Consider the following 24,523-nt stretch of genomic DNA (forward strand, 5'->3'; position numbering starts at 1 on the left):
TATATCCTAAAATAATAATTTGGGGTATCATCTTTCCAAGGGCTCCATCTGAATTCACCCGCCGACATTCCTCTGCACTGCCACGCACAACTTTTTCTCAGCTGGCACAATTTGATTGGCTGCTGTCCGAATCAAACTGTAATCTGTTAAATGAAGAGTTGATGCATTGCACACTTTTTTAATAGCATCATTTTTTATATCTGGGCTTGGGGAGGGTATCAATTCAGGTCGAGTCACAGGGCTCAAGTCCAAGTCAAGTCACGAGTCATTGGTGTTAAAGTCAAAGTCGAGTTGCAAGTCATCATATTTGTGACACGAGTCTGACTCGAGTCCAAGTCATGTGACTCGAGTCCATACCTCTGATTTTCAGAAAATAAAGCTCGAGCACCAAGGAGATAAGATAGCATTTGTGTGTTACATAAATTGCAGTTTATTTACAAAAAAGTACATTTACAAAAAAAACATACTGCAATTTCACATACCAGGTATCAAGCAGAAATGGGCTTGAAAAATAAAAACTATTTTGATGCCCATCAATATGGGCTCATGGAAGGTTCTAGAAAGGTTCTAGAAACACAACAAGTCAAGGAGAGTAGACGGTCTGTCCCTTCCCACTGTTTTTACACTTATTTCGCAGTGCTCTGCAATCTCTTCAACCTCCTTCCATAGTTATCCAAAGTAAACCCTCACTTCTGTAGTCCTGTAATGTGTCTGTAAGGGCACCTACTAGATCCACAGCCCTTGCCTCAGGCACTGATTTTACAGCATCGACAAGAACCAAATTCAAACAATGTGCATTACAGTGCACATAAAATGCAAATCTTGCACTGTTTTTAATCCGTGCAGACACACCAGAATGCTTTCCGCTCATGACGGATGCACCGTCATAGCCTTGCCCCACCAGATTATTTCTATAGTCCAGACCATGTTTGTCAAGGCAATCAATGATCATTTTTGTGAGACCTGTTACATCTAAGCTTTCAGCTGGCTGAAAGTATAAAAAGCTTTTGTGGATGGCCCCCGTTGTCATAGAACCTCACAACTAAAGACATGTGTTATTTTAAATCTTTAGTTTAATCTGAAATTACACTAAAAACTTCACTTCCTTTTTCTCTTATTATTTACCGTTGTACCATCTCAGCTCAGCCCTCAAGAACTTCCTTCTAGATTTGTTGGCTTGTGTACTTAGCATTGCCACATGCATTCATCCTTTTCTCTACGAGAGGGTCATGCTTTGCTATTTCTTCTAAAATTGTCCAAAAATTACCCTTGTGGTGAGAGTGATCAGACTCTCGATGGCCTCTGTGTGCACTATATTTTGAGTGGCAGTTAATAGGAGCACATCTGCAATTGTTTTAATGTAAGTATAATTTTTCTCCACTTTCTTTTTCCGGTCCTCATTTATGACATCTAACATGGAGGAGTTGCTGTCAGCAGCCCTTTTATGCTGATTCCAAGCATACATGGCATTGATATGATGCTCTGCCTTCGATTGGAGCTTAAACCCAGAATCATTAAAACAGCTCCTTTTTCCAGTTACAAAAACCTGATTGTGACTCTGAAGGCAGATTCAGGTGTATTGGGCACTGTGATGTGAAGGCAGATTCAGGTGTATTGGGCACTGTGATGTGAAGGCAGATTCAGGTGTATTGGGCACTGTGATGTGAAGGCAGATTCAGGTGTATTGGGCACTGTGATGTGAAGGTAGATTCAGGTGTATTGGGCACTGTGATGTGAAGGTAGATTCAGGTGTATTGGGCACTGTGATGTGAAGGTAGATTCAGGTGTATTGGGCACTGTGATGTGGAGGCAGATTCAGGTGTATTGGGCACTGTGATGTGAAGGCAGATTCAGGTGTATTGGGCACTGTGATGTGAAGGCAGATTCAGGTGTATTGGGCACTGTGATGTGAAGGCAGATTCAGGTGTATTGGGCACTGTGATGTGAAGGCAGATTCAGGTGTATTGGGCACTGTGATGTGAAGGCAGATTCAGGTGTATTGGGCACTGTGATGTGAAGGCAGATTCAGGTGTATTGGGCACTGTGATGTGAAGGCAGATTCAGGTGTACTGGGCACTGTGATGTGAAGGCAGATTCAGGTGTACTGGGCACTGTGATGTGAAGGCAGATTCAGGTGTATTGGGCACTGTGATGTGAAGGCAGATTCAGGTGTATTGGGCACTGTGATGTGAAGGCAGATTCAGGTGTATTGGGCACTGTGATGTGAAGGCAGATTCAGGTGTATTGGGCACTGTGATGTGAAGGCAGATTCAGGTGTATTGGGCACTGTGATGTGAAGGCAGATTCAGGTGTATTGGGCACTGTGATGTGAAGGCAGATTCAGGTGTATTGGGCACTGTGATGTGAAGGAAGACAGAGAAAAATGCCTATAGATGAAACAATAAGTCGAATCTTGATTTACTTAATATTCAAGCCATGAATTGTCCTTTATACCAGGAGCTGTTGAAAGCCCTTTTCCTAGTACCACGCTGAGTTCTGGGAAATGTTTTCAAACACGGCTGTTCAGGACCACCTTCTCTGGATCTTGAAATGTCTGAAATACACGTTAAACAATGTGTCATATCTCTATGGAAATGTATAATTAAGGGATCCACAAGATTAGATACTAACAGCTGCTAACTAAAATGTGTAGTTTAATGTATAGGCCTGGCCTACCATTGGGTCCTTTTGGAACAGAAGTCTAATATCTCTACCTTTCTTTTTCATGTTTAACTGACCCTATGCAAAAATAAGACAGTCTATGGTTACATCTAAGCATCCAATTACCCAATTTTTTTTGTCCAATCTCAATCTTAATTACAAATATCCATCATCATAACTGTACCTTAAAATCAACTACCAGCCTAAGTTACTAGTTAGATCATAGTTAGCCCTACTCTGCAATAAGTAACTTAGCTAGCTATAATTTCAAACACCTTTACCATAGCAAACAGGCTATCTGCAAATTGTGGTAATCTTTTGAGTAACGTTAATAGATTGATAATAACAATTGTTCGTTTTGAGTTCAAGTACGAAAATCAAACTGAGTTAATGGATTTCAAATTGCTGAATGTTAACTTGCTGAACACTGACAGCTGTAGCCTACTAGTTACCCCACATTAGTTAAACATTGGTATACTGTAACTTACGACACTGCACTGTATATGCGCATATTACTAGCACAAAACCTTAAAACTTACTCCAAATATGATGCTTTCGCCAATCATGAAAAGAGCTCGTGGAGATGTGAAAATATTCTCTCTTCTTCTTCTGTATGCTCTTCTTCTTCTTCTGTATGCTCTTCTTCTTCTTCTGTATGCTCTTCTTCTTCTTCTTCTTCTGTATGCTCTTCTTCTTCTTCTTCTGTATGCTCTTCTTCTTCTTCTGTATGCTCTTCTTCTTCTTCTGTATGCTCTTCTTCTTCTTCTTCTTCTGTATGCTCTTCTTCTTCTGTATGCTCTTCTTCTTCTGTATGCTCTTCTTCTTCTTCTTCTGTATGCTCTTCTTCTTCTTCTGTATGCTCTTCTTCTTCTTCTTCTTCTGTATGCTCTTCTTCTTCTGTATGCTCTTCTTCTTCTTCTGTATGCTCTTCTTCTTCTTCTTCTATATGCTCTTCTTCTTCTTCTGTATGCTCTTCTTCTTCTTCTTCTGTATGCTCTTCTTCTTCTGTATGCTCTTCTTCTTCTTCTTCTATATGCTCTTCTTCTTCTTCTTCTGTATGCTCTTCTTCTTCTTCTTCTTCTGTATGCCCTTCTTCTTCTTCTGTATGCTCTTCTTCTTCTTTTTCTTCTGTATGCTCTTCTTCTTCTTCTGTATGCTCTTCTTCTTCTTCTGTATGCTCTTCTTCTGTATGCTCTTCTTCTGCCAGTAGCGAATTACATTTTGAGGTGGTACCCGGGGTGGCCAATCAGATGTCAGGGGTGTCCAGTGCCACCCCAGACACCCCTCTGGCTCCGCCCCTGTTTGCAGGGTAAGGAAACCAATGTTTAATTTAGTAATTTTAGTAGTCTTTATACCAATCCAGACTTTTATTATAATATCACATTGCTACAGACTTTATTCTAATAGCAGATTACTATAGACTTTATGATAATACAGAATACTACAGACTTTTTGTAAGCCGTGTTGGACTGGGGGCATGTGTTAACCAGAGCAGTGAGAAATATGTGCAGAACCACTAAAGTCCTTATGGCCTACTGCACAGGAACTGCCTACAGAAAATAAAGTGCCCTCTACTTTGTGGGCAGCCATTAAATTAGCCGGAACTCAATGATTGAGTCACATTTTATGCCATTGTAACTGCTGGGAGCACGCTTTGGAACTGCTGCAGCCCCCACGGTCACGTCTTGTACTCCATTATAATCACTGTTGTAACAGGAAACTCTTCCCCAGCTTTTATTGTGGTATGACCCACTCACAAGACAAATGAAAACTTATTTGAAAGAAAGTGTAACACTGGCTGCGTTTACACACGCAGCCCAATTCTGTTCTTGTTTCCACTAACTGGTCTTTTGACCAATCAACATCAGATCTTTTAACATCCTCTAATTTTCATAGCTGATCTGAATGGTAAAAAGACCAACTGGTGGAAAAAAAATATCTGAATTGGGCTGACTCTGAAAACGCAGTCTTAGGCAACAGTAAGGCAGCAAAACAGTTCAAATTCGGCAATGTGGTTTACACATGTATGCCGAGCATCGTCGCTCTCCCTCACTGCGCCAGGGTGGAGATTACAGAATAAGTAGTCACGGCTATATTTAGAGGGAGAAAACTGCGCGTGAAGCCCAGCCATAACCCACATTACCCTTTAATGAGCATGGAGCGCCTGCCATATTCACATTCTCTCTGCTAATGCAAACAAAGCAGGCCCTTTCCGACTGTTTAGAAATGCTACAGTAAGGCATGCTACAGAAAGTTATGCTAGAGTAAGGTATGCTAAAGTAAGGTAGGCTGAAGTAAGGTATGCTAGAGAATGTATGCTAGAGTAAGGTATGCTACAGAAAGGTATGCTGAAGTAAGGTATGCTAGAGAATGTATGCTACAGTAAGGTATGATGAAGTAAGGTATGCTAGAGAATGTATGCTAGAGTAAGGTATGCTACAGAAAGGTATGCTACAGTAAGGTATGCTACAGTAAGATATGCTACGGTAAGGTATGCTACGGTAAAGTATGCTAGAGTAAGGCATGCTACGGTAAGTTATGCTACGGTAAGGTATGCTACGGTAAGGTATTCTACAGTAAGGTATGCTACAGTAAGGCATGCTACGGTAAGTTATGCTACGGTAAGGTATGCTACGGTAAGGTATGCTACAGAAAGGTATGCCACAGTAAGGTATGCTACAGTAAGGCATGCTACAGTAAGGCATGCTACAGTAAGGCATGCTACAGTAAGGTATGCTACGGTAAGGTATGCTAGAGTAAGGTATGCTACAGAAAGGTATGCTACAGTAAGGTATGCTACAGTAAGGCATGCTACAGTAAGGCATGCAACGGTAAGGTATGCTACGGTAAGGTATGCTACGGTAAGGTATGCTACGGTAAGGTATGCTACAGTAAGGTATGCTACAGTAAGGTATGCTATAGTAAGGTATGCTACGGTAAGGTATGCTACGGTAAGGTATGCTACAGTAAGGTATGCTACAGTAAGGCATGCTACAGTAAGGTATGCTATAGTAAGGTATGCTACGGTAAGGTATGCTACGGTAAGGTATGCTACGGTAAGGTATGCTACAGTAAGGTATGCTACAGTAAGGTATGCTATAGTAAGGTATGCTACGGTAAGGTATGCTACGGTAAGGTATGCTACAGTAAGGTATGCTACAGTAAGGTATACTACAGTAAGGTATGCTACAGTAAGGTATTATACGGTAAGGTATGCTACAGTAAGGTATGCTACGGTAAGGTATGGGCCATATTGGATAGGTGAATGCAAGGGCTGTCACCTGTCCAGTCATTTCTAATCACTGACTACTTCAAGGCAGTGGAGGCTGCTGATGGGAGGACGGCTCATAATAATGTCTAAAACGGAGCAGATGGAATGGCATCAAACACATGGAAACCATTCCGTTCTGATCAATACCAAGAGCCTGTCCTCCCCAATTAAGGAGAGGAGAAGGATTCAAACAGGGCCTGTGTCTCTGTAAAGCCCACTACTGGAGTAAGGGGGAATTGCTAAAGACCCTGTTGAGCCTCCACACCACCACACCAGTACTGTCGTGTCTTTGCACCAAATTGACTACCATCACTAATTGACTCAGAGGCCTATCGCCTCTGACCAGAGAACATTGGCCGTCATATTCTGTTAATTTCCCGATGACTCTATGTGTTCATTCACCACCGTTCGTCGACACCCATCAGGTGATCAACAGCACCCAGTGTCACGGGAATGCAAAGAATATGATCAAGGACCTCAGCCACGGCCATTTCACCCCGCTACCATCTAGAAGGTGTAGACAGTAGAGGTGCATAAAAACTGGGACCGAGAGACTGATAAACAGCCTGTATCTCTAGGCTATCAGACTGTTAAACAGTCATCACTAGCCGGCCTCCCAGTACCATGCTCTGAACCATGATGTTTTTCAGCGGCAGGGAATGGGAGACTAGTCATGATCTAGGAAGATGAACGGAGCAAAGTACAGAGAGATTCTTGATGAAAACCTGCTCAACAGTGATGCGAACCTCAGACTGGGGCAAAGGCTCACCTTCCAGCAGGACAATGACCCTAAGCACACAGCCAAGACAATGCAGGAGTGGCTTTGGGACAAGTCTCTGAATGTCCTTGAGTGGCACAGCCAGAGCCCGGACTTGAACCCGATCGAACATCTCTGGAGAGACCTGAAAATAGCTGTGCTGCAACGCTCCCCATCCAGCCTGACAGAGCTTGAGAGGATCTGCAGAGAAGAATGGGAGACACTCCCCAAATACAGGTGTGCCAAGCTTGTAGTGTCATACCCAAGAAGACTTGATGCTGTATTCACTGCCAAAGCTGCTTCAACAAAGTACTGAGTAAAGGGTCTGAATACATATGGAAACGTAATAATTCCATTATATTTATAAACGAGCAAAAATGTCAAAACTTGTGACGTCATTATGGGGTATTGTGTGTAGATTGATGAGGGAAAAAACAATGTAATACATTTTAGAATAAGGCTGTAAAGTAACAACATTTGGAAAAAGTTAAGGGTTCTGAATATATATACACAAGCTCACAGAACGGGACCGCTCAGTCCTGAAATGCGTAAAAACCATCTGTCCTCACTACCGAGTTCCAAACTGCCTCTGGAAGCAATGTCAGCACAATAACTGCTTGTCGGGAGCTTCACAAAACCGTTTTCCATGGCCGAGCAGCTGCACACAAGCCTAAGGTCACCATGCGCAATGCCAAGCGTCGACTGGAGTGTTGTAAAGCTCGCCGCCATTGGTCTCTGGAGCAGTGGAAACGCGTTCTCTGGAGTGATTAATTACTCTTCACCATCTGGCAGTCCGACAGACAAATCTGGGTTTGGCGGATGCCAGGAGAACGCTACTTGCCCCAATGCACAGTTCCAACTGTAAAGTTTGGTGGAGGATGAATAATGGTCTGGGGCTGTTTGTCATGGTTCGGGCAAGGCCCTTTAGTTCCAGTGAAGGGAAATATTTTAATGCTACAGCATACAATTACATTCTAGACAATTCTGTGCTTCCAACTTTGTGGCAACAGTTTGGGGAAGACCCTTTCCTGTTTCAGCATGATAATGCCCCCATGCACAACGCGAGGTCCATACAGAAATGGTTTGTTGAGGTCGGTGTGGAAGAACTTGGCTGGCCTGCACAGAGCCCTGATTTCAACCCCATGAAACACCTTTGGGATGAATTGGAACGCCGACTACGAGCCAGGCCTAATCACCCAACATCAGTACCTGACCTCACTGACGTTCTTGTGACTGAATGGAAGCAAGTCCCTGCAGCAATGTTCCAACATCTAGTGGAAAGCCTTCCCAGAAGAGTGGAGACTGTTATAGCAGCAAAGGGGGGGGGGGGGGGGTCAACTCCATATTAATGCCAATGATTTTGGAATGAGATGTTCGACGAACAGGTGTCCACATACTTTTGCAATTGATATAGATTACAGTTGGATAACCATTACAGTGCCATCTGGGTTGTTAATTGGCTTCGTTACGACAATTTATATATATATATATATATATAGTATATTGTATATATAAATGAAAAAGTGTACTTGTTTACCATTTTACTGCATTATTAGGAGCTAGTAACATAAGGATTTCGCTGAACCCGTTATAACATCTGCTAAACTGTGTACGCAACCAATAAAGTTTGATTTGATTTTGATGTACTACACACGGCTGATTGGTTGATGATCCATATTGGTCCTGTTCTCTAACCACAGTACAGCCTCGACGTAACTGGGCCAGGCTTTCAAAACAGATATCAGACTCAGATTATTAAGAAAAGGAAAAACATTTTTAATCAATAAGTACCAATGATTGTATAAAATATACTCACTTATACTGATCAAATCTCTTATGAATTTCATGTTATAATTTTTTTTTGTGGTGAATTTCTATGTGATTGGTGGAATTTATGTTGAATGAAGTCACATCTAACTAGCTACCTATCAAATCAAAATCATAGCACCATAAAAGGAATGCTGTACAACAAAATTACAAAAAACTAAAACAGTCCCTGACAAACAATCTATAAATTACATACTTAACCTTAATCATTTGATTCATTCACGTTATGTGTAGTAACGGTATAAATAAGACGTTGAATTGAAATTAAATAGTGAGAGAAATTGTTGCTCAAATGAGAAATCACTAGACGTAGAAACACATCTAATATAGTGCATCAGCATTTCTTTACTGATTTCTTTACTGAACACCTTTGTCGAATATGGGTGTTATGCATGTGAAATGTGCTATTGGCCCTGGTCTAATGGAACAAACATCTCTTAAAGAATGACCTAATAGGACAAACAATAAACATGGCCAATAGGACAAACAATAAACATGGCCAATCACTGGAAGACGAAAGGTGACATCTTGACTAGGAGAAACATCTGTAGTGAGAAATAATCTTGAAAGTTGGCTTGAAAAACTCCGCAAAGCCATGATTTAGAGCTGGTATCGACAGACAGTATGCGCTGTCTCATCTCAGTCAATCAACCAACCAATCAGAGGACGGGAGAGGAGGAATATTTGATGACAATGATGAAATGTTCATAAAGGAATGTACATATATTTACACCTTTCCAGAGTGATAAAATGAAAGCAGAGGAGGACGGAGCGGTCTGCTAAACATGCTCTCTGGTCTCGATGCAAAGGACAATGAACTGGTTGTTACAGCTTTGTGCTTGCTGTCCCAGGAGGAAGCCTGAAGCTAGATTGGACGACTGGCCCATGATGGACATGTTGTCAGACTGCCACGAATTGCAGGACCGGTCTACCAACAGGTTGCCAAACGTATTGGAGCCATGCCAGATGCTCTTCTTAGGCCTGCGGGAGAGATAGATACATATATAATGGGAGAGTGTATGGATACAGCATATACAGAGGCACATGTACACATGTACACACACCCCCACACATTAAAGTCGTACTGGCATACATAACAGATGTTCACGCAAACACCAATAAATAGTTTAAATCCCCTACCATGAAAAAATCTCTAAAAAACACACTTGAACTAATGTAGCCCCAAACTGAGCTGAGATACCCACCGATGTATGGATCGTTTTAATTCAACCCTTTTCCTGGCTGGAGAAGTACTAGGAAGGTGAAGTTTTATTTGTCACATGCACAAGTACAATGCTTTAGAGTGTTGGGCCAGTAATGAAAGGTCGCTGGTTTGAATATCCAAGCCGACAATGTAAGCAAGACACTTATCCCTAATTTGCTCCAGGGTATCGCCGGACGGATGACCCTGTAAAACAAGACATTTCAGTGCACCTATCCGGTGTGTGATAACAAACATTACTTTTGCAAGCGCTACCCAACAGTACAGTTATCAATATCAAAATAGTATAACTAATTATATATATATATATTTTTTTTAAACAGAAACCTATATACAGGGTCAGTGCAGTACCAAAATCTACAATGCGCAGGGATCTGAATTTAGAAAACTTAATTAAAAACTGAATTTGAATGGATGTGATAAATTTTGGTCAACTTGAAATTATAATTTGTAAACTTGATACACAGACAATGAATGCAGATGCTACCATATTGAAACTGAATATATACATTTTGAATTTAAAATATTAAATTACATTTAAATGGTATTTGAAAACTGAATGCAATATTAATTCATTCAAATCATGAAATTCAAGTTCTATTTATGAATTCAATGATTCAATTTGTGCAGTACAAATTCAAAGATATGGAATTAAAACGTAGTATCTTAATACAAATGTAAAAAATATTGAATTAAAATACAGTTTTCGTTGGCACTGAAATCTCTTCATACAGATGCGACCTCAACATAACAGATGACATCAATAGCCATATCCCTTTTTTGTGCCCAGGCTATCTCTATTCATACACGTTCTCAAATAGACCTCGCCACAAAGTAGGAAAACGTCTGCTTGAAAAACATCTATAAAAAAGCCACTTTGGAGCCACAATTGCCAGCCTCTAGTCTCTGGTTTGTTGGGGCTGATAAATTCAACGCGGCGGTATAGAAATAGAAGCGATAGAACGAGGGTGGACACAGCTGGCTCGCATGCGCCCGGGCCGAAACACACAGCGGTACAACCCTCAGTGTCTGGATTGGGGGTTGTGCTATCCTGCACTTTGTGGAAACAGCCATGTGTGTTCCCTCCATCCCTCATGCCCACGTTCTTCCAAACCCATGTGTCAATTGGTGAAGCAGCTTTTGGGGCAGGCGGGAAGATGAGGGGTGGATGAGGATGTTTACCTAGTCTTTACTAATCAGACAGAGATATAAGATGTTTACCTAGTCTTTACTATTCAGACAGAGATATAAGATGTTTACCTAGTCTTTACTATTCAGACAGAGATATAGTATGAGGTCAGCCTAGCCTTCACCACTCAGACCCCCTACACACACACACACACACACACACACACACACACACACACACACACACACACACACACACACACACACACACACACACACACAGTCACACACAAACACACACACACACACCAGAAGGGGTCTGCCATTACGTCCCGTCCGTCGAAGGAGTAGATTGGGATGTTAGATGGGAATTTGCCTCCACCCCCAGTGAAGATGGACTTGTAGTTACTGAACAAAATGTCCCCCTGTGGATACAGAACGAGTTGAGTTGACTGACACTTCATTTTGTTTCGGTATACACTGATCTTAGATGATGTTAGATGAGAGAGGTTGGCTTACCCTGAGGTTGGTTATGGGGTAGCTCTGTCTGAACCTCTGGGAGACCAGGTCTTTATTAATCGTCTGGGTTTTTGAGGATACGAAGCCTCGGTAGCTGGCAGGCAGACCCATGGCCATGGCCTGTTCATAGCACCGCTTGTCTGTCATGTCGTCGCCACCAAAGTTCCCTGTGTAGGGTTGGTTCAGGGCCACCAGGTTGAGCTGAGGAAGAGACCGAGGATTAGAGATCCTCCATTTGGTGTGTATTCTAAACCGCCACCTCATTCAGAGTGATTCTTCCATTAAAGTTCATTTTTATGCTTGATCTGAAAATGTGGTCGGAGGCGTCGTATGGATGGTGTGACGCAATTTTGGAGCCACTGGAGGCACGCAGGGGTCAAATCAAGCTCTGTACCGCATGGCCGTGTGCCTCTCACATGTAACAATGCTGAGGGTTCCGCATTGACGTGATTGGTTGACGGTAGGTGAGGGCGGGAGGTCCTGTATTAACACAAACTCACTTCCTTGACAACTTCCTTCACAACAGCTCTGCTCTGATCCACGAAGCACAAGAAGTATGAATGTCCTGCACGGCCAATGCAGACATCGGATTGACCATGCAGCGCCCTTTAAGAGCGTTGGGCCAGTAACCGAACGGTCGCTGGTCCGAATTCCTGAGCAGACCAGGTGAAAAACCTCCTGACGTGCCCTAGAGCAAGGCACTTCTCCCTAATTGCTAATAATTGTCTGCCAAATGACTAAAATGTTTTTTTTTTAATTATTCACAAACACACACACTGCAGCAAAACATGTGAAGTCATCAACAGTATCATTCTCATCTCTCCAAGGTGATGGTCTTGGTACAGAATGGACTGTCTGCTACTGTGAAATGGGAATCTAAATCTCTAAAACTGGAACCTGGGCTGTCCTTCAACGACAGCACACAGATAGTAATTTAATCTAAAAGTAGAATACTCAAACCACTGCTAAATCACATTTTGACTCCAGTTCATTTTGTGGCCAGACTTGAACCAAACCAATGACTTGTTTTCACGAACAATAACAAAGGTTCAACTTTTTCCGCTCTGTTTTTCTCCTTTTTGTATCTAGAAGTTTTCTAACTACTAACTAGGAAGCAGAAAGTTTAAATCATGTATTTTGATTGACTGTTTCTTGGCTCCAGTGCAAAGTTTCATAAAACAACTGGGTGAAACAAAAGTTAAAAGATGTGAGTAAGAATACAAAAGTGTAAATAAAGACTGTTTTAAAAAACTTTATCGTTCCTCTATGAAATAACAACAGCTAACTTTGCACAGGTGCAAACGCTTAGCCAATCTTGTCTTTTTTGTCAACAAACTTACACCATATCTTCTGGCGGTGCCTGGCTGAGCCTAAGGGGGCAAACGTGTATTACTAACTGGATTACAAACATAAAAAGCAGCAATCACACATCATATTCTGCTATAATCATCCCTTATATGGAGGTCTACAATTCACTTTTACGTAAACAATCCATTGATGACAGTGGGAGACATGAGCAGAAAATGAATGCAGTTGAACATGTCCCATCCTCATCTCAACTCTACTGTCCTTACCTTGTCAGGAAGAGGGATATTGACTGGGCGGTAGATCAAGTTACCAAGCTGTGGAGACAGAGACACAGGAAAACACCAAACATATCAGATATATTCACGGCTCACAGAGACACTATTGACACATGGAGGAGAGGGACCAGAGAGACATGGAGGACAGGGACCAGAGAGACATGGAGGAGAGGGACCAGAGAGACATGGAGGACAAGGACCAGAGACACATGGAGGACAGGGACCAGAGACACATGGAGGACAGGGACCAGAGACACATGGAGGACAGGGACCAGAGACACATGGAGGAGAGGGACCAGAGACACATGGAAGAGAGGGACCAGAGACACATGGAGGACAGGGACCAGAGAGACATGGAGGAGAGGGACCAGAGACACATGGAGGAGAGGGACCAGAGACACATGGAGGACAGGGACCAGAGACACATGGAGGAGAGGGACCAGAGACACATGGAGGAGAGGGACCAGAGACACATGGAGGAGAGGGACCAGAGAGACATGGATGAGAGGGACCAGAGACACATGGAGGACAGGGACCAGAGACACATGGAGGACAGGGACCAGAGAGACATGGATGAGAGGGACCAGAGACACATGGAGGAGAGGGACCAGAGACACATGGAGGAGAGGGACCAGAGAGACATGGAGGAGAGGGACCAGAGAGACATGGAGGACAGGGACCAGAGAGACATGGAGGACAGGGACCAGAGACACATGGAGGACAGGGACCAGAGAGACATGGAGGACAGGGACCAGAGAGACATGGAGGAGAGGGACCAGAGAGACATGGAGGACAGGGACCAGAGACACATGGAGGACAGGGACCAGAGAGACAAGGAGGACAGGGACCAGAGAGACATGGAGGACAGGGACCAGAGAGACATGGAGGACAGGGACCAGAGAGACATGGAGGACAGGGACCAGAGAGACATGGAGGACAGGGACCAGAGACACATGGAGGACAGGGACCAGAGAGACATGGAGGAGAGGGACCAGAGACACATGGAGGAGAGGGACCAGAGACACATGGAGGACAGGGACCAGAGAGACATGGAGGACAGGGACCAGAGACACATGGAGGACACGGACCAGAGACACATGGAGGACAGGGACCAGAGAGACATGGAGGACAGGGACCAGAGAGACATGGAGGAGAGGGACCAGAGACACATGGAGGACAGGGACCAGAGACACATGGAGGACAGGGACCAGAGACACATGGAGGACAGGGACCAGAGACACATGGAGGACACGGACCAGAGAGACATGGAGGACAGGGACGAGAGACACATGGAGGAGAGGGACCAGAGAGACATGGAGGACAGGGACCAGAGAGACATGGAGGACAGGGACCAGAGACACATGGAGGACAGGGACCAGAGAGACATGGAGGAGAGGGACCAGAGACACATGGAGGACACGGACCAGAGACACATGGAGGACAGGGACCAGAGACACATGGAGGAGAGGGACCAGAGACACATGGAGGACACAGACCAGAGACACATGGAGGAGAGGGACCAGAGACACATGGAGGAGAGGGACCAGAGACACATGGAGGAGAGGGACCAGAGACACATGGAGGACAGGGACCAGAGACACATGGAGGAGAGGGACCAGAGACACATGGAGGACAGGGACCAGAGAGACATGGAGGAGAGGGACCAGAGACACATGGAGGAGAGGGACCAGAGACACATGGAGGAGAGGGACCAGAGACACATGGAGGAGAGGGACCAGAGACACATGGAGGACAGGGACCAGAGAGACATGGAGGAGAGGGACCAGAGACACATGGAGGACAGGGACCAGAGAGACATGGAGGAGAGGGACCAGAGACACATGGAGGAGAGGGACCAGAGACACATGGAGGACAGGGACCAGAGACACATGGAGGACACGGACCAGAGACACATGGAGGACAGGGACCAGAGACACATGGAGGACACAGACCAGAGAGACATGGAGGAGAGGGACCAGAGAGACATGGAGGAGAGGGACCAGAGACACATGGAGGACAGGGACCAGAGAGACATGGAGGAGAGGGACCAGAGACACATGGAGGAGAGGGACCAGAGAGACATGGAGGACAGGGACCAGAGACACATGGAGGACAGGGACCAGAGACACATGGAGGAGAGGGACCAGAGACACATGGAGGACAGGGACCAGAGACACATGGAGGAGAGGGACCAGAGACACATGGAGGACACGGACCAGAGACACATGGAGGACAGGGACCAGAGACACATGGAGGACAGGGACCAGAGACACATGGAGGAGAGGGACCAGAGACACATGGAGGACAGGGACCAGAGACACATGGAGGAGAGGGACCAGAGACACATGGAGGACACGGACCAGAGAGACATGGAGGAGAGGGACCAGAGAGACATGGAGGACAGGGACCAGAGATGCTACTGTACCAGGACCTCCTTCCATCCCTCTTGTACCCGGATGTAGAGTTTGCCTGTCCCCGTGGTGATGAAGCTCAGGGTCCCCTCTCTGCTGTTCATCGTCCTTTGCATCATGACCTCACTGGAAGGAAACGTCTCCATCTAAAGGAAAAACACAGGAGAGAAGCACCTTTTGAGACTGGAAGGAAATATCTGACTGTTTATAACACTGTAATTGTTCGGGAGACACTGACCAAAGTGATTGAGGAGAGGACAGTTATTCTATCTCTAGACACTGGTCAGGGCAATTGAGGAGGACGGACATTTTATCTTTAGTGTCTGGGGTTATTTGATGATGGACGTGTGATTACGTAACAAGGATGACATGATGTTACAGGATTGACATTTGATGGCATGACGGGATGACATTATGATGTGATGGAGACGGATAAGTGATGGAATAACGGAGGGGACAGACTGACTCACCATGGCAGAGGCCCCAGGAGGTCCAGCCGGGCCTTGAGGTCCAGGGACGCTCACAGCTGGAATTACAAAAATGGGAGACAAACAACGGTAACATTTTATTATGCGAAGCTAGTCAGCCTATTTCACTATACAGCAAATTTCACAAAGGGTGGGCCACACATCTTACCTGGAGAGGGTGCTCCGGGGTGTCCGGGAGGCCCTTGGGGGCCTTGAGGGCCAGGTCTCCCATACCCCGGAGTACCTGGAGACCCGGGAACGCCTGGATGGCCAGGGGGCCCCATAACAGTTTCTCCTTGAGGGCCCTGAAACAGACCCAGTGCTTTAACAGATATTCATCTCTTGTCATTTTACCTTGAATGAATATTCATAGAACATGATGACTTATTAAACCCCGTGACTCTGTGAGGTTATTTAAACCCCGTGACTCTGTGAGGTTATTTAAACCCCGTGACTCTGTGAGGTTATTTAAACCCCGTGACTCTGTGAGGTTATTTAAACCCCGTGACTCTGTGGGGTTATTTAAACCCCGTGACTCTGTGAGGTTATTTAAACCCCGTGACTCTGTGAGGGTATTTTAAACCCCGTGACTCTGTGAGGGTATTTTAAACCCCGTGACTCTGTGAGGGTATTTTAAACCCCGTGACTCTGTGAGGGTATTTTAAACCCCGTGACTCTGTGAGGTTATTTAAACCCCGTGACTCTGTGAGGTTATTTAAACCCCGTGACTCTGTGAGGTTATTTTAAACCCCGTGACTCTGTGAGGTTATTTTAAACCCCGTGACTCTGTGAGATTATTTAAACCCCGTGACTCTGTGGGGTTATTTAAACCCCGTGACTCTGTGAGGTTATTTAAACCCCGTGACTCTGTGAGGTTATTTAAACCCCGTGACTCTGTGAGGTTATTTTAAACCCCGTGACTCTGTGAGATTATTTAAATGCAGCCAGTAGAACAAATCCTCTTTTGTTACATGCAGCATCTGAATTTGAAAGAATTTGAAAATAATTGTATTCCCTTTAATGTAAATCCAGCATTTTGCCACTGCGGCCAAATTCAAAATCCTCACAACAAAAACAAACAGCTTCAGACATAAAGCATCTCGTGCAGCAATTAAGCTCAACTGAAACTCACCACACATTGTTTAGCTATCTAGCACGCCATCAAAAGAGAGGTCCTAGACCGTAATATCCCCCTCAAATTAAGATGACACCGATGATGTACTTTGTCATGTGTCCACGTTGCTCTTCTCAGTAAGAGTAATTGGTCAAAGCTGTGGTGGGTGGGCGTGGCTTTGGGAGAGTGTGGTCTCCGTGAAAACGAGACTCACCACCATTCCAGATGTCCCACGCATACCAGGTGGGCCCGGTAACCCGGCCTCCCCCTTCTCCCCCTTCTCCCCTTTATTCCCCTGTGGACAGACAGACACACAAACTATGAGAGGTAAGCACACACACACACACACGTGCACACAAACACACACACAACTCAACTTACCATAGTTCCTTTGGGAAGCATTGTGACTGTGGAAAAAACATCCATTGATTATTAAAGATAACATGTCTACATGAATAATGACACAGGCATTATTTACATTTACATTTAAGTCATTTAGCAGACGCTCTATTATGACACATTAGAATATATGTATTGTTTATATCAAAAGTAGAACTGAAATAATACTGTTAGGTAAAACAGTGATCCATCCAATGTGACTCACGTGGTGGAGCAGGCATCCCAGGGAAGCCCCTCTCCCCCTTGGCCCCTTTGGTCCCAGATGAAAGACAGTCCGGCCCCCCTACAGGTCAGATAAGGAACAACAGTTGAGCATTAGGCTGTAGGGGCATTAAAGAGAAGACGACACAACAAAGTAATGACAGACAATGTTGGAACGTATGCTGTGTGTGTTTCTATTTAATATGTTGTATTGGATGGAGCAGGTCTCAGAAGACTCGTGTTGTGTGTGTGTGTGTGTGTGTAATAATATAGCACATATCATAAGTTACCATTGATGCTTTCCTTGTCAACAAACAAATAACAGGTCGTGTGATGTCATGTCCTTCTTACTCACCATTTGTTGAATTCTCAGAACCATTTATCTGCAAAAGTGAAACAAATATGTTTAAAAGACATGAGAAATATTGGACTTTCCTGAAGAGAAACACGAACAGGACATATGAAAGGAACAGTCAAGTGACCGTATGGAAACTTCCCATCATGCATTTCAGAAAAACTAAAACAAGATGGCTATTATATGTATATAATATTTGATATTATATATTGTGATGATACATCCACAGATTCAGAGGTCACATCAGGATGTATCTTTAAATCTATCTGTAACAAAATGGAGGGTTAGAAGGATGAAACGATGCAGTAACCACCACCACCGTGGAAGAAAGGTGATTTTTTTTCAAGATGGCCGCCATGAAAGACAGGAAACACCAATCACATTTGTCTCATATCACTTTTGAAATACCTTACATAGTAAGTACATTCTTTAGGTTATGTTGTATTTGAGAACACAATTAACCTGGTATTTACAAAACAATGACATGGTTATACAATCTGAATGGAATTATTGGAAATTACAATGTCTTAAACTGACTTCATATAGAAACTGTTAACATGAATTGCTTTTGACACTAGTAAATCTACTCTCAGGAAGTCAAAATTATTATATAATTTGAATGAATGTTTAATATTCAATCTTGGGGACCATCGTGAATTGTGTTAGTGTCTTCCCCATGGAAGACGAACCAACCAATGGAAGAGCAACCCCCCACCACATGACCACCATGTCCATATGACATGCAGCATGCTGGGAGAGATCCTCTATTCACACCTGGAGTAGGTTAGGGACCATGGATGCAACATGCACATTCCCCTTTTATGATGAAGAAGTGAGGAATACATCACAGAGTGAACGAGTGACTGTGTGAGTGAGAGAGAGAGAGAGAGAGAGAGAGAGAGAGAGAGAGAGAGAGAGAGAGAGAGAGAGAGAGAGAGAGAGAGAGAGAGAGAGAGAGAGAGAGAGAGAGAGAGAGAGAGAGAGAGAGAGAGAGAGAGAGAGAGAAATACAAAGTGTGTGCGGGCAGGTGTGTATATGTGCGTGTGTGTGTGTGAGAGAGAATACCCCAGACAGACAGGCAGGCCTGAGATCAGCCTGCCCAGCTCTGTGCTGTCTGCCGGTCACTTACGGCCTTTTTGCAGTGCGGTCTGGGAGGGATGGGAAAAACTGTCTTCAAAAAAGGAAAGAAGGGGACAATGAGCAGAACAGCTACAGAACCTGATAATGACATGGACAAACATGTATATAGGAAGGGTTTCCGACTGGCGGGCCGCTGGCCCATCATTTGGCCTCGCAAGACACAATCATGTCACAAGACCTGGATTTGAACCTTTATAAAAAAATGGGGGGGGTCAAACTTACTCCTTTGGGGCAGTTGAACTTTCCAGGACGTCCCGGGGGTCCGGGGGGGCCAGGGGATCCCTGAGAAAAGAGAGGGAGAAGAAGAAAGTGACAGAGGAAGAGGAAAATATTAGAATCACCATTAGAGTTGAATGGGGAACATTCTGGTCAGAATCACCATTAGAGTTGAATGGGCAACATTCTGGTTCAGAAGTCCATTTCACATCCTTCATCCACAAACCTTCATAGTGAAACAACCCTTGATCTACAGGAGTGGACTTCAGATATGACCACAAGTACACTAAGTCTGGTTAAATCTGTTCAGCCAGTTCAACCAACAATAAAAAAGTGAGGTCACAGACATACCTAAAACTACCAAAATATTGTTGCTTCACTAGAAGTAATCATCACAGTGAGGTAGGGCCAGGGAACTAATCATCACAGTGAGGTAGGACCAGGGAACTAATCATCACACTGAGGTAGGGCCAGGGAACTAATCATCACAGTGAGGTAGGGCCAGGGAAGTAATCATCACACTGAGGTAGGACCAGGGAAGTAATCATCACAGTGAGGTAGGGCCAGGGAAGTAATCATTAGACTGAGGTAGGGCCAGGGAAGTAATCATCACACTGAGGTAGGGCCAGGGAACTAATCATCACAGTGAGGTAGGGCCAGGGAACTAATCATCACAGTGAGGTAGGGCCAGGGAAGTAATCATCGCAGTGAGGTAGGGCCAGGGAAGTAATCATCGCAGTGAGGTAGGGCCAGGGAAGTAATCATCACAGTGAGGTAGGGCCAGGGAACTAATCATCACAGTGAGGTAGGGCCAGGGAAGTAATCATTAGACTGAGGTAGGGCCAGGGAAGTAATCATCACAGTGAGGTAGGGCCAGGGAAGTAATCATCACAGTGAGGTAGGGCCAGGGAAGTAATCATCACAGTGAGGTAGGGCCAGGGAAGTAATCATCACAGTGAGGTAGGGCCAGGGAAGTAATCATCACACTGAGGTAGGGCCAGGGAAGTAATCATCACACTGAGGTAGGGCCAGGGAACTAATCATCACAGTGAGGTAGGGCCAGGGAACTAATCATCACAGTGAGGTAGGGCCAGGGAACTAATCATCACAGTGAGGTAGGGCCAGGGAACTAATCATCACACTGAGGTAGGGCCAGGGAACTAATCATCACACTGAGGTAGGACCAGGGAACTAATCATCACACTGAGGTAGGGCCAGGGAAGTAATCATCACAGTGAGGTAGGGCCAGGGAAGTAATCATCACAGTGAGGTAGGGCCAGGGAACTAATCATCACACTGAGGTAGGGCCAGGGAAGTAATCATCACACTGAGGTAGGGCCAGGGAAGTAATCATCATGGAACACTGAGGTAGGGCCAGGGAAGTAATCTTCATGGCACAGTGAGGTAGGGCCAGGGAAGTAATCATTATGGAACACAGGTAGGGCGAGGGAAGTAATCATCATGGAACACTGAGGTAGGGCCAGGAACCTCTGACACGTGTTGAGGAAAGCTGTCTTACTGAAAGCAGTGGCGTTCTTCTCTGGCTAGCGGGCGCCACCTTCAGATGTCTGCAGTACCGTTCGGCTCTGGCTAGGGGGCGCCACCTTCAGATGTCTTCAGTACCGTTCGGCTCTGGCTAGGGGGCGCCACCTCCAGATGTCTACAGTACCGTTCGGCTCTGGCTAGGGGGCGCCACCTTCAGATGTCTGCAGTACCGTTCAGCTCTGGCTAGGGGGCGCCACCTTCAGATGTCTGCAGTACCTTTCGGCTCTGGCAAGGGGGCCCTAGTGAAGTAGTTGGCCCTAGTGCTGTGCTTCTCAAACCTTTGTGACCGTGAGCTATCTAAAGAGGGAGGGAGTTCAACTCACCGACACACCCACAGCGTCTCCTCTGTCTCCTTTATGCCCCATTATTCCAGGACGACCCTGTAGCAAGAGGAAACCACATCATTAATGGAATGATGGCAATATGACCACACTGTTCTGCATTTGTGTAACCCAAAAGAGTGCCCTTGGGTTTAGGCACTATATGTCAATAAAACATATTCTGACTGCCATTGTTATCATTTGTAGACTACAATGTTAAAAGAACGTCTCAAATTATAATGTGTGGTACTTACCGGACGACCAGGATAGCCATATTCTCCTTTGGGTCCTTCCGGCCCAAATGGACCCTGTAAAAAACAAACAAAACAGCAGTGTTTCCCTTTGTATTTCAACCCTCAGCAGGTGTACGTGCTGACGAACATACAGTTGAAGTCGGAAGTTTACATACATTTAGGTTGGAGTCATTAAAACTCGTTTTTCAACCACTTTTTTCAACCACTTTACTTAGTACAAAGTACTAAGTAAAGGTTCTGAATACTTAAGTAAATGTGATATTTCCATTGTGTAGATTGATGAGGGGGAAAAAACGATTTTATACGTCTTAGAATAAGGCTGTAACGTAACAAGATGTGGAAAAAGTCAAGGGGTCTGAACTTCCCTGAATGCACTGTATATCTCAAGTGAGAATATATCTCAAGTCAGAACAAACTGCTAAAGAAGAGTGCAGGATATCTAGTCTGCCTATGTGAACGTATTGATGTTAGGTATTGCACAAAACAGCCCTGGAGTATTCCTACCTTAGTGGACTTTGTCTACGTTTGTCCTCAACACTAGTTTTTGAATAGTTTTTGAAACACATTTCTTGTTAACAAACTATAGTTTTGGCAAGTCGGTTAGGACATTACTTCGTGTATGACACAAGCAATTTTTCTAACAACTTTTTACAGACAGATTATTTCACTTATAATTCACTGTATCACAATTCCAGTGGGTCAGAAGTTTACAAACATTAAGTTGACTGTGCCATCAAACAGCTTGGAAAATTCCAGAAAATTATGTCATGGCTTTAGAAGCTTCTGATAGGCTAATTGACATCATTTGAGTCAATTGGAGGTGTACCTGTGGATGTATTTCAAGGCCTACCTTCAAACTCAGTGCCTCTTTGCTTGACATCATGGGAAAACCAAAAGAAATCAGCCAAGACCTCAGAAAGAAAATTGTAGACCTCCACAAGTCGGGTTCATCCTTGGGAGCAATTTCCAAACGCCTGAAGGTACCACATTCATCTGTACAAACAATAGTACGCAAGTATAAACACCATGGGACCACACAGCCATCATACTGTTCAGGAAGGAGACGTGTTCTTTCTCCTAGAGATGAACGTATTTTGGTGCGAAAAGTGCAAATCAATCCCAGAACAACAGCAAAGGACCTTGTGAAGATGCTGGAGGAAACAGGTGCAAAGTATCTAAATCCACAGTAAAACAAGTCCTATATCGAAATAACCTGAAAGGCCGCTCAGCAAGGACGAAGCCACTGCTCCAAATCCTCCATAAAAAAGCCAAACTACGGTTTGCAACTGCACATGGGGACAAAGATCATACTTTTTGGAGAAATGTCCTCTGGTCTGATGAAACAAAAATAGAACTGTTTGGCCATAATGACCATTGTTATGTTTGGAGGAAAAAGGGGGAGGCTTGCAAGCCGAAGAACACCATCCCAACCGTGAAGCTTGAGGGTGGCAGCATCATGTTGTGGGGGTGCTTTGCTGCAGGAGGGACTGGTGCACTTCACAAAATAGATGGCATCATGACGGAGGAAAATGATGTGGATATATTGAAGCAACATCTCAAGACATCCGTCAGGAAGTTAAAGCTTGGTCGCAAATGGTTCTTCCAAATGGATAATGACCCCAAGCATACTTGTGGGCAGAAATGAAAAAGCGTGTGCGAGCAAGGAGGCCTACAAACCTGACTCAGTTACACCAGCTTTGTCAGGAGGAATGGGCAAAAATTCACCCAACTTATTGTGGGAAGCTTGTGGATCGCTACCCAAAACGTTTGACCCAAGTTAAACAATTTAAAGGCAATGCTACCAAATACTAATTGAGTGTATGTAAACTTCTGGCCCACTGGGAATGTGATGAAAGAAAAATAATTATCTCTACTATTATTCTGACATTTCACATTCTTAAAATAAAATGGTGATCTTAACTGACCTAAGACAGGGATTTTTACTAGAATTAAATGTCAGGAATTGTGAAAAACTGAGTTTAAATGTATTTGGCTAAGGTGTATGTAAACTTCCAACTTCAACTGTATATGCTGATGAAGATACATCGTGATGAAGATACATCCTGATGAAGATATATCGCAGGTCCGTAATATTCCCGAAAATATGCATTGTCTGGATAGGGGGCCTAGAGGTAGGCCTGTACGTGCATATACAAAAAAAGGTTCCAAAACACTTTGAATGAAAGCAGCTGCTGCAACACGACAAGAGAAGGTATAGGGGGGAAGTTACTACAAAGGGTAGTGTCAGATTAAGAAGCCAATAAAGTCTTACCATAACTCCAGCTGGCCCAGGAACACCACAATCGCCCTGCGAAAGAGTGAAGATACAAAGTGGATCGTGTGACACAAGTATCAAACTTTGACCAAGGAAATAGTGTGCGTGTAAGACTAACCTTGATCCCTTTGGGCCCCTGTAGCCCTGTGAGTTCAGACATCATAGACCTGTCTGCTGCCACCATGACCCCTGGCTCACCCTTCTTTCCCTGCAAACACACGTGACCAATTACACGATATACATACAGACACACACTTGCAGTTAAATGACAATAAGACGATATACACACAATCAAATGACAATCATACATACTGTAGACACCAGCACAACCCCCCCTCCGTACACACAGCCAGGGGTAATGTGCAGCACATGCATGTTGAAGCACCATGAGTACTTCTCAGAGAAAAGAAAACATTAGATAATAATCTCATTTATGTTGTTCCACAGACCTTGGGACTGAAGCATATTGTCTATGGCTGCTCAGTCTGGAAGCCATTAGCAGGCTTTGAGTGCAGCAACCGGGGTCCTAGCTTTAATCATAAGCACTGGTGTTCAGTTTCACACTTTTAATTGATTGAAACCCAAAGGGCTTTGAGCCTGTATATTAGATGTTCATTCAGTCCAGTGCAGAAAAGGTCACATAGTGGTTATTACATTTTAGCAGATGCTCTTAACCAGAGGAACTTACACTAGTGAGGGCATACATTTTCGTACTGGTCCCTCTTGGCCTGGAGGCCCATGGGATTCGACCCCACAACCGTGGCGTCGCAAGTGCCGTGTGCTACCAACTGAGCCACACAGGACACAATAGGAAATCCTGGGCTCTTCAGTGGTTTCCTTTTCACATGGTGACCCTAG

General features: G+C 44.4%; 1 protein-coding gene across 1 annotated transcript in view; it reads right to left on the reverse strand.

Moving 5' to 3' along the window:
* Positions 1-8,368: 8,368 nt before the first annotated feature.
* LOC129823006 (collagen alpha-1(XVIII) chain-like) overlaps positions 8,369-24,523 on the reverse strand; it is a 131,276-nt gene continuing 115,121 nt past the window's right edge. Inside the window, exons 24-41 of the mRNA XM_055881659.1 lie at positions 23,784-23,873; positions 23,663-23,698; positions 21,391-21,444; positions 21,140-21,196; positions 19,278-19,337; positions 19,045-19,086; positions 17,916-17,943; positions 17,565-17,642; positions 17,342-17,367; positions 17,175-17,255; positions 16,016-16,151; positions 15,850-15,905; positions 15,394-15,525; positions 12,960-13,007; positions 12,726-12,755; positions 11,386-11,586; positions 11,176-11,291; positions 8,369-9,497 (exon numbers count right to left, since the gene is read on the reverse strand). Coding sequence (XP_055737634.1) covers positions 9,296-9,497; positions 11,176-11,291; positions 11,386-11,586; positions 12,726-12,755; positions 12,960-13,007; positions 15,394-15,525; positions 15,850-15,905; positions 16,016-16,151; positions 17,175-17,255; positions 17,342-17,367; positions 17,565-17,642; positions 17,916-17,943; positions 19,045-19,086; positions 19,278-19,337; positions 21,140-21,196; positions 21,391-21,444; positions 23,663-23,698; positions 23,784-23,873 — 1,473 coding nt within the window. The 3' untranslated portion in view covers positions 8,369-9,295. The remainder of the gene's footprint in view (positions 9,498-11,175; positions 11,292-11,385; positions 11,587-12,725; positions 12,756-12,959; positions 13,008-15,393; positions 15,526-15,849; positions 15,906-16,015; positions 16,152-17,174; positions 17,256-17,341; positions 17,368-17,564; positions 17,643-17,915; positions 17,944-19,044; positions 19,087-19,277; positions 19,338-21,139; positions 21,197-21,390; positions 21,445-23,662; positions 23,699-23,783; positions 23,874-24,523) is intronic.

The sequence above is a fragment of the Salvelinus fontinalis genome, chromosome 25 (assembly GCF_029448725.1).
Source record: "Salvelinus fontinalis isolate EN_2023a chromosome 25, ASM2944872v1, whole genome shotgun sequence".
Taxonomy (NCBI): Eukaryota; Metazoa; Chordata; class Actinopteri; order Salmoniformes; family Salmonidae; genus Salvelinus; species Salvelinus fontinalis.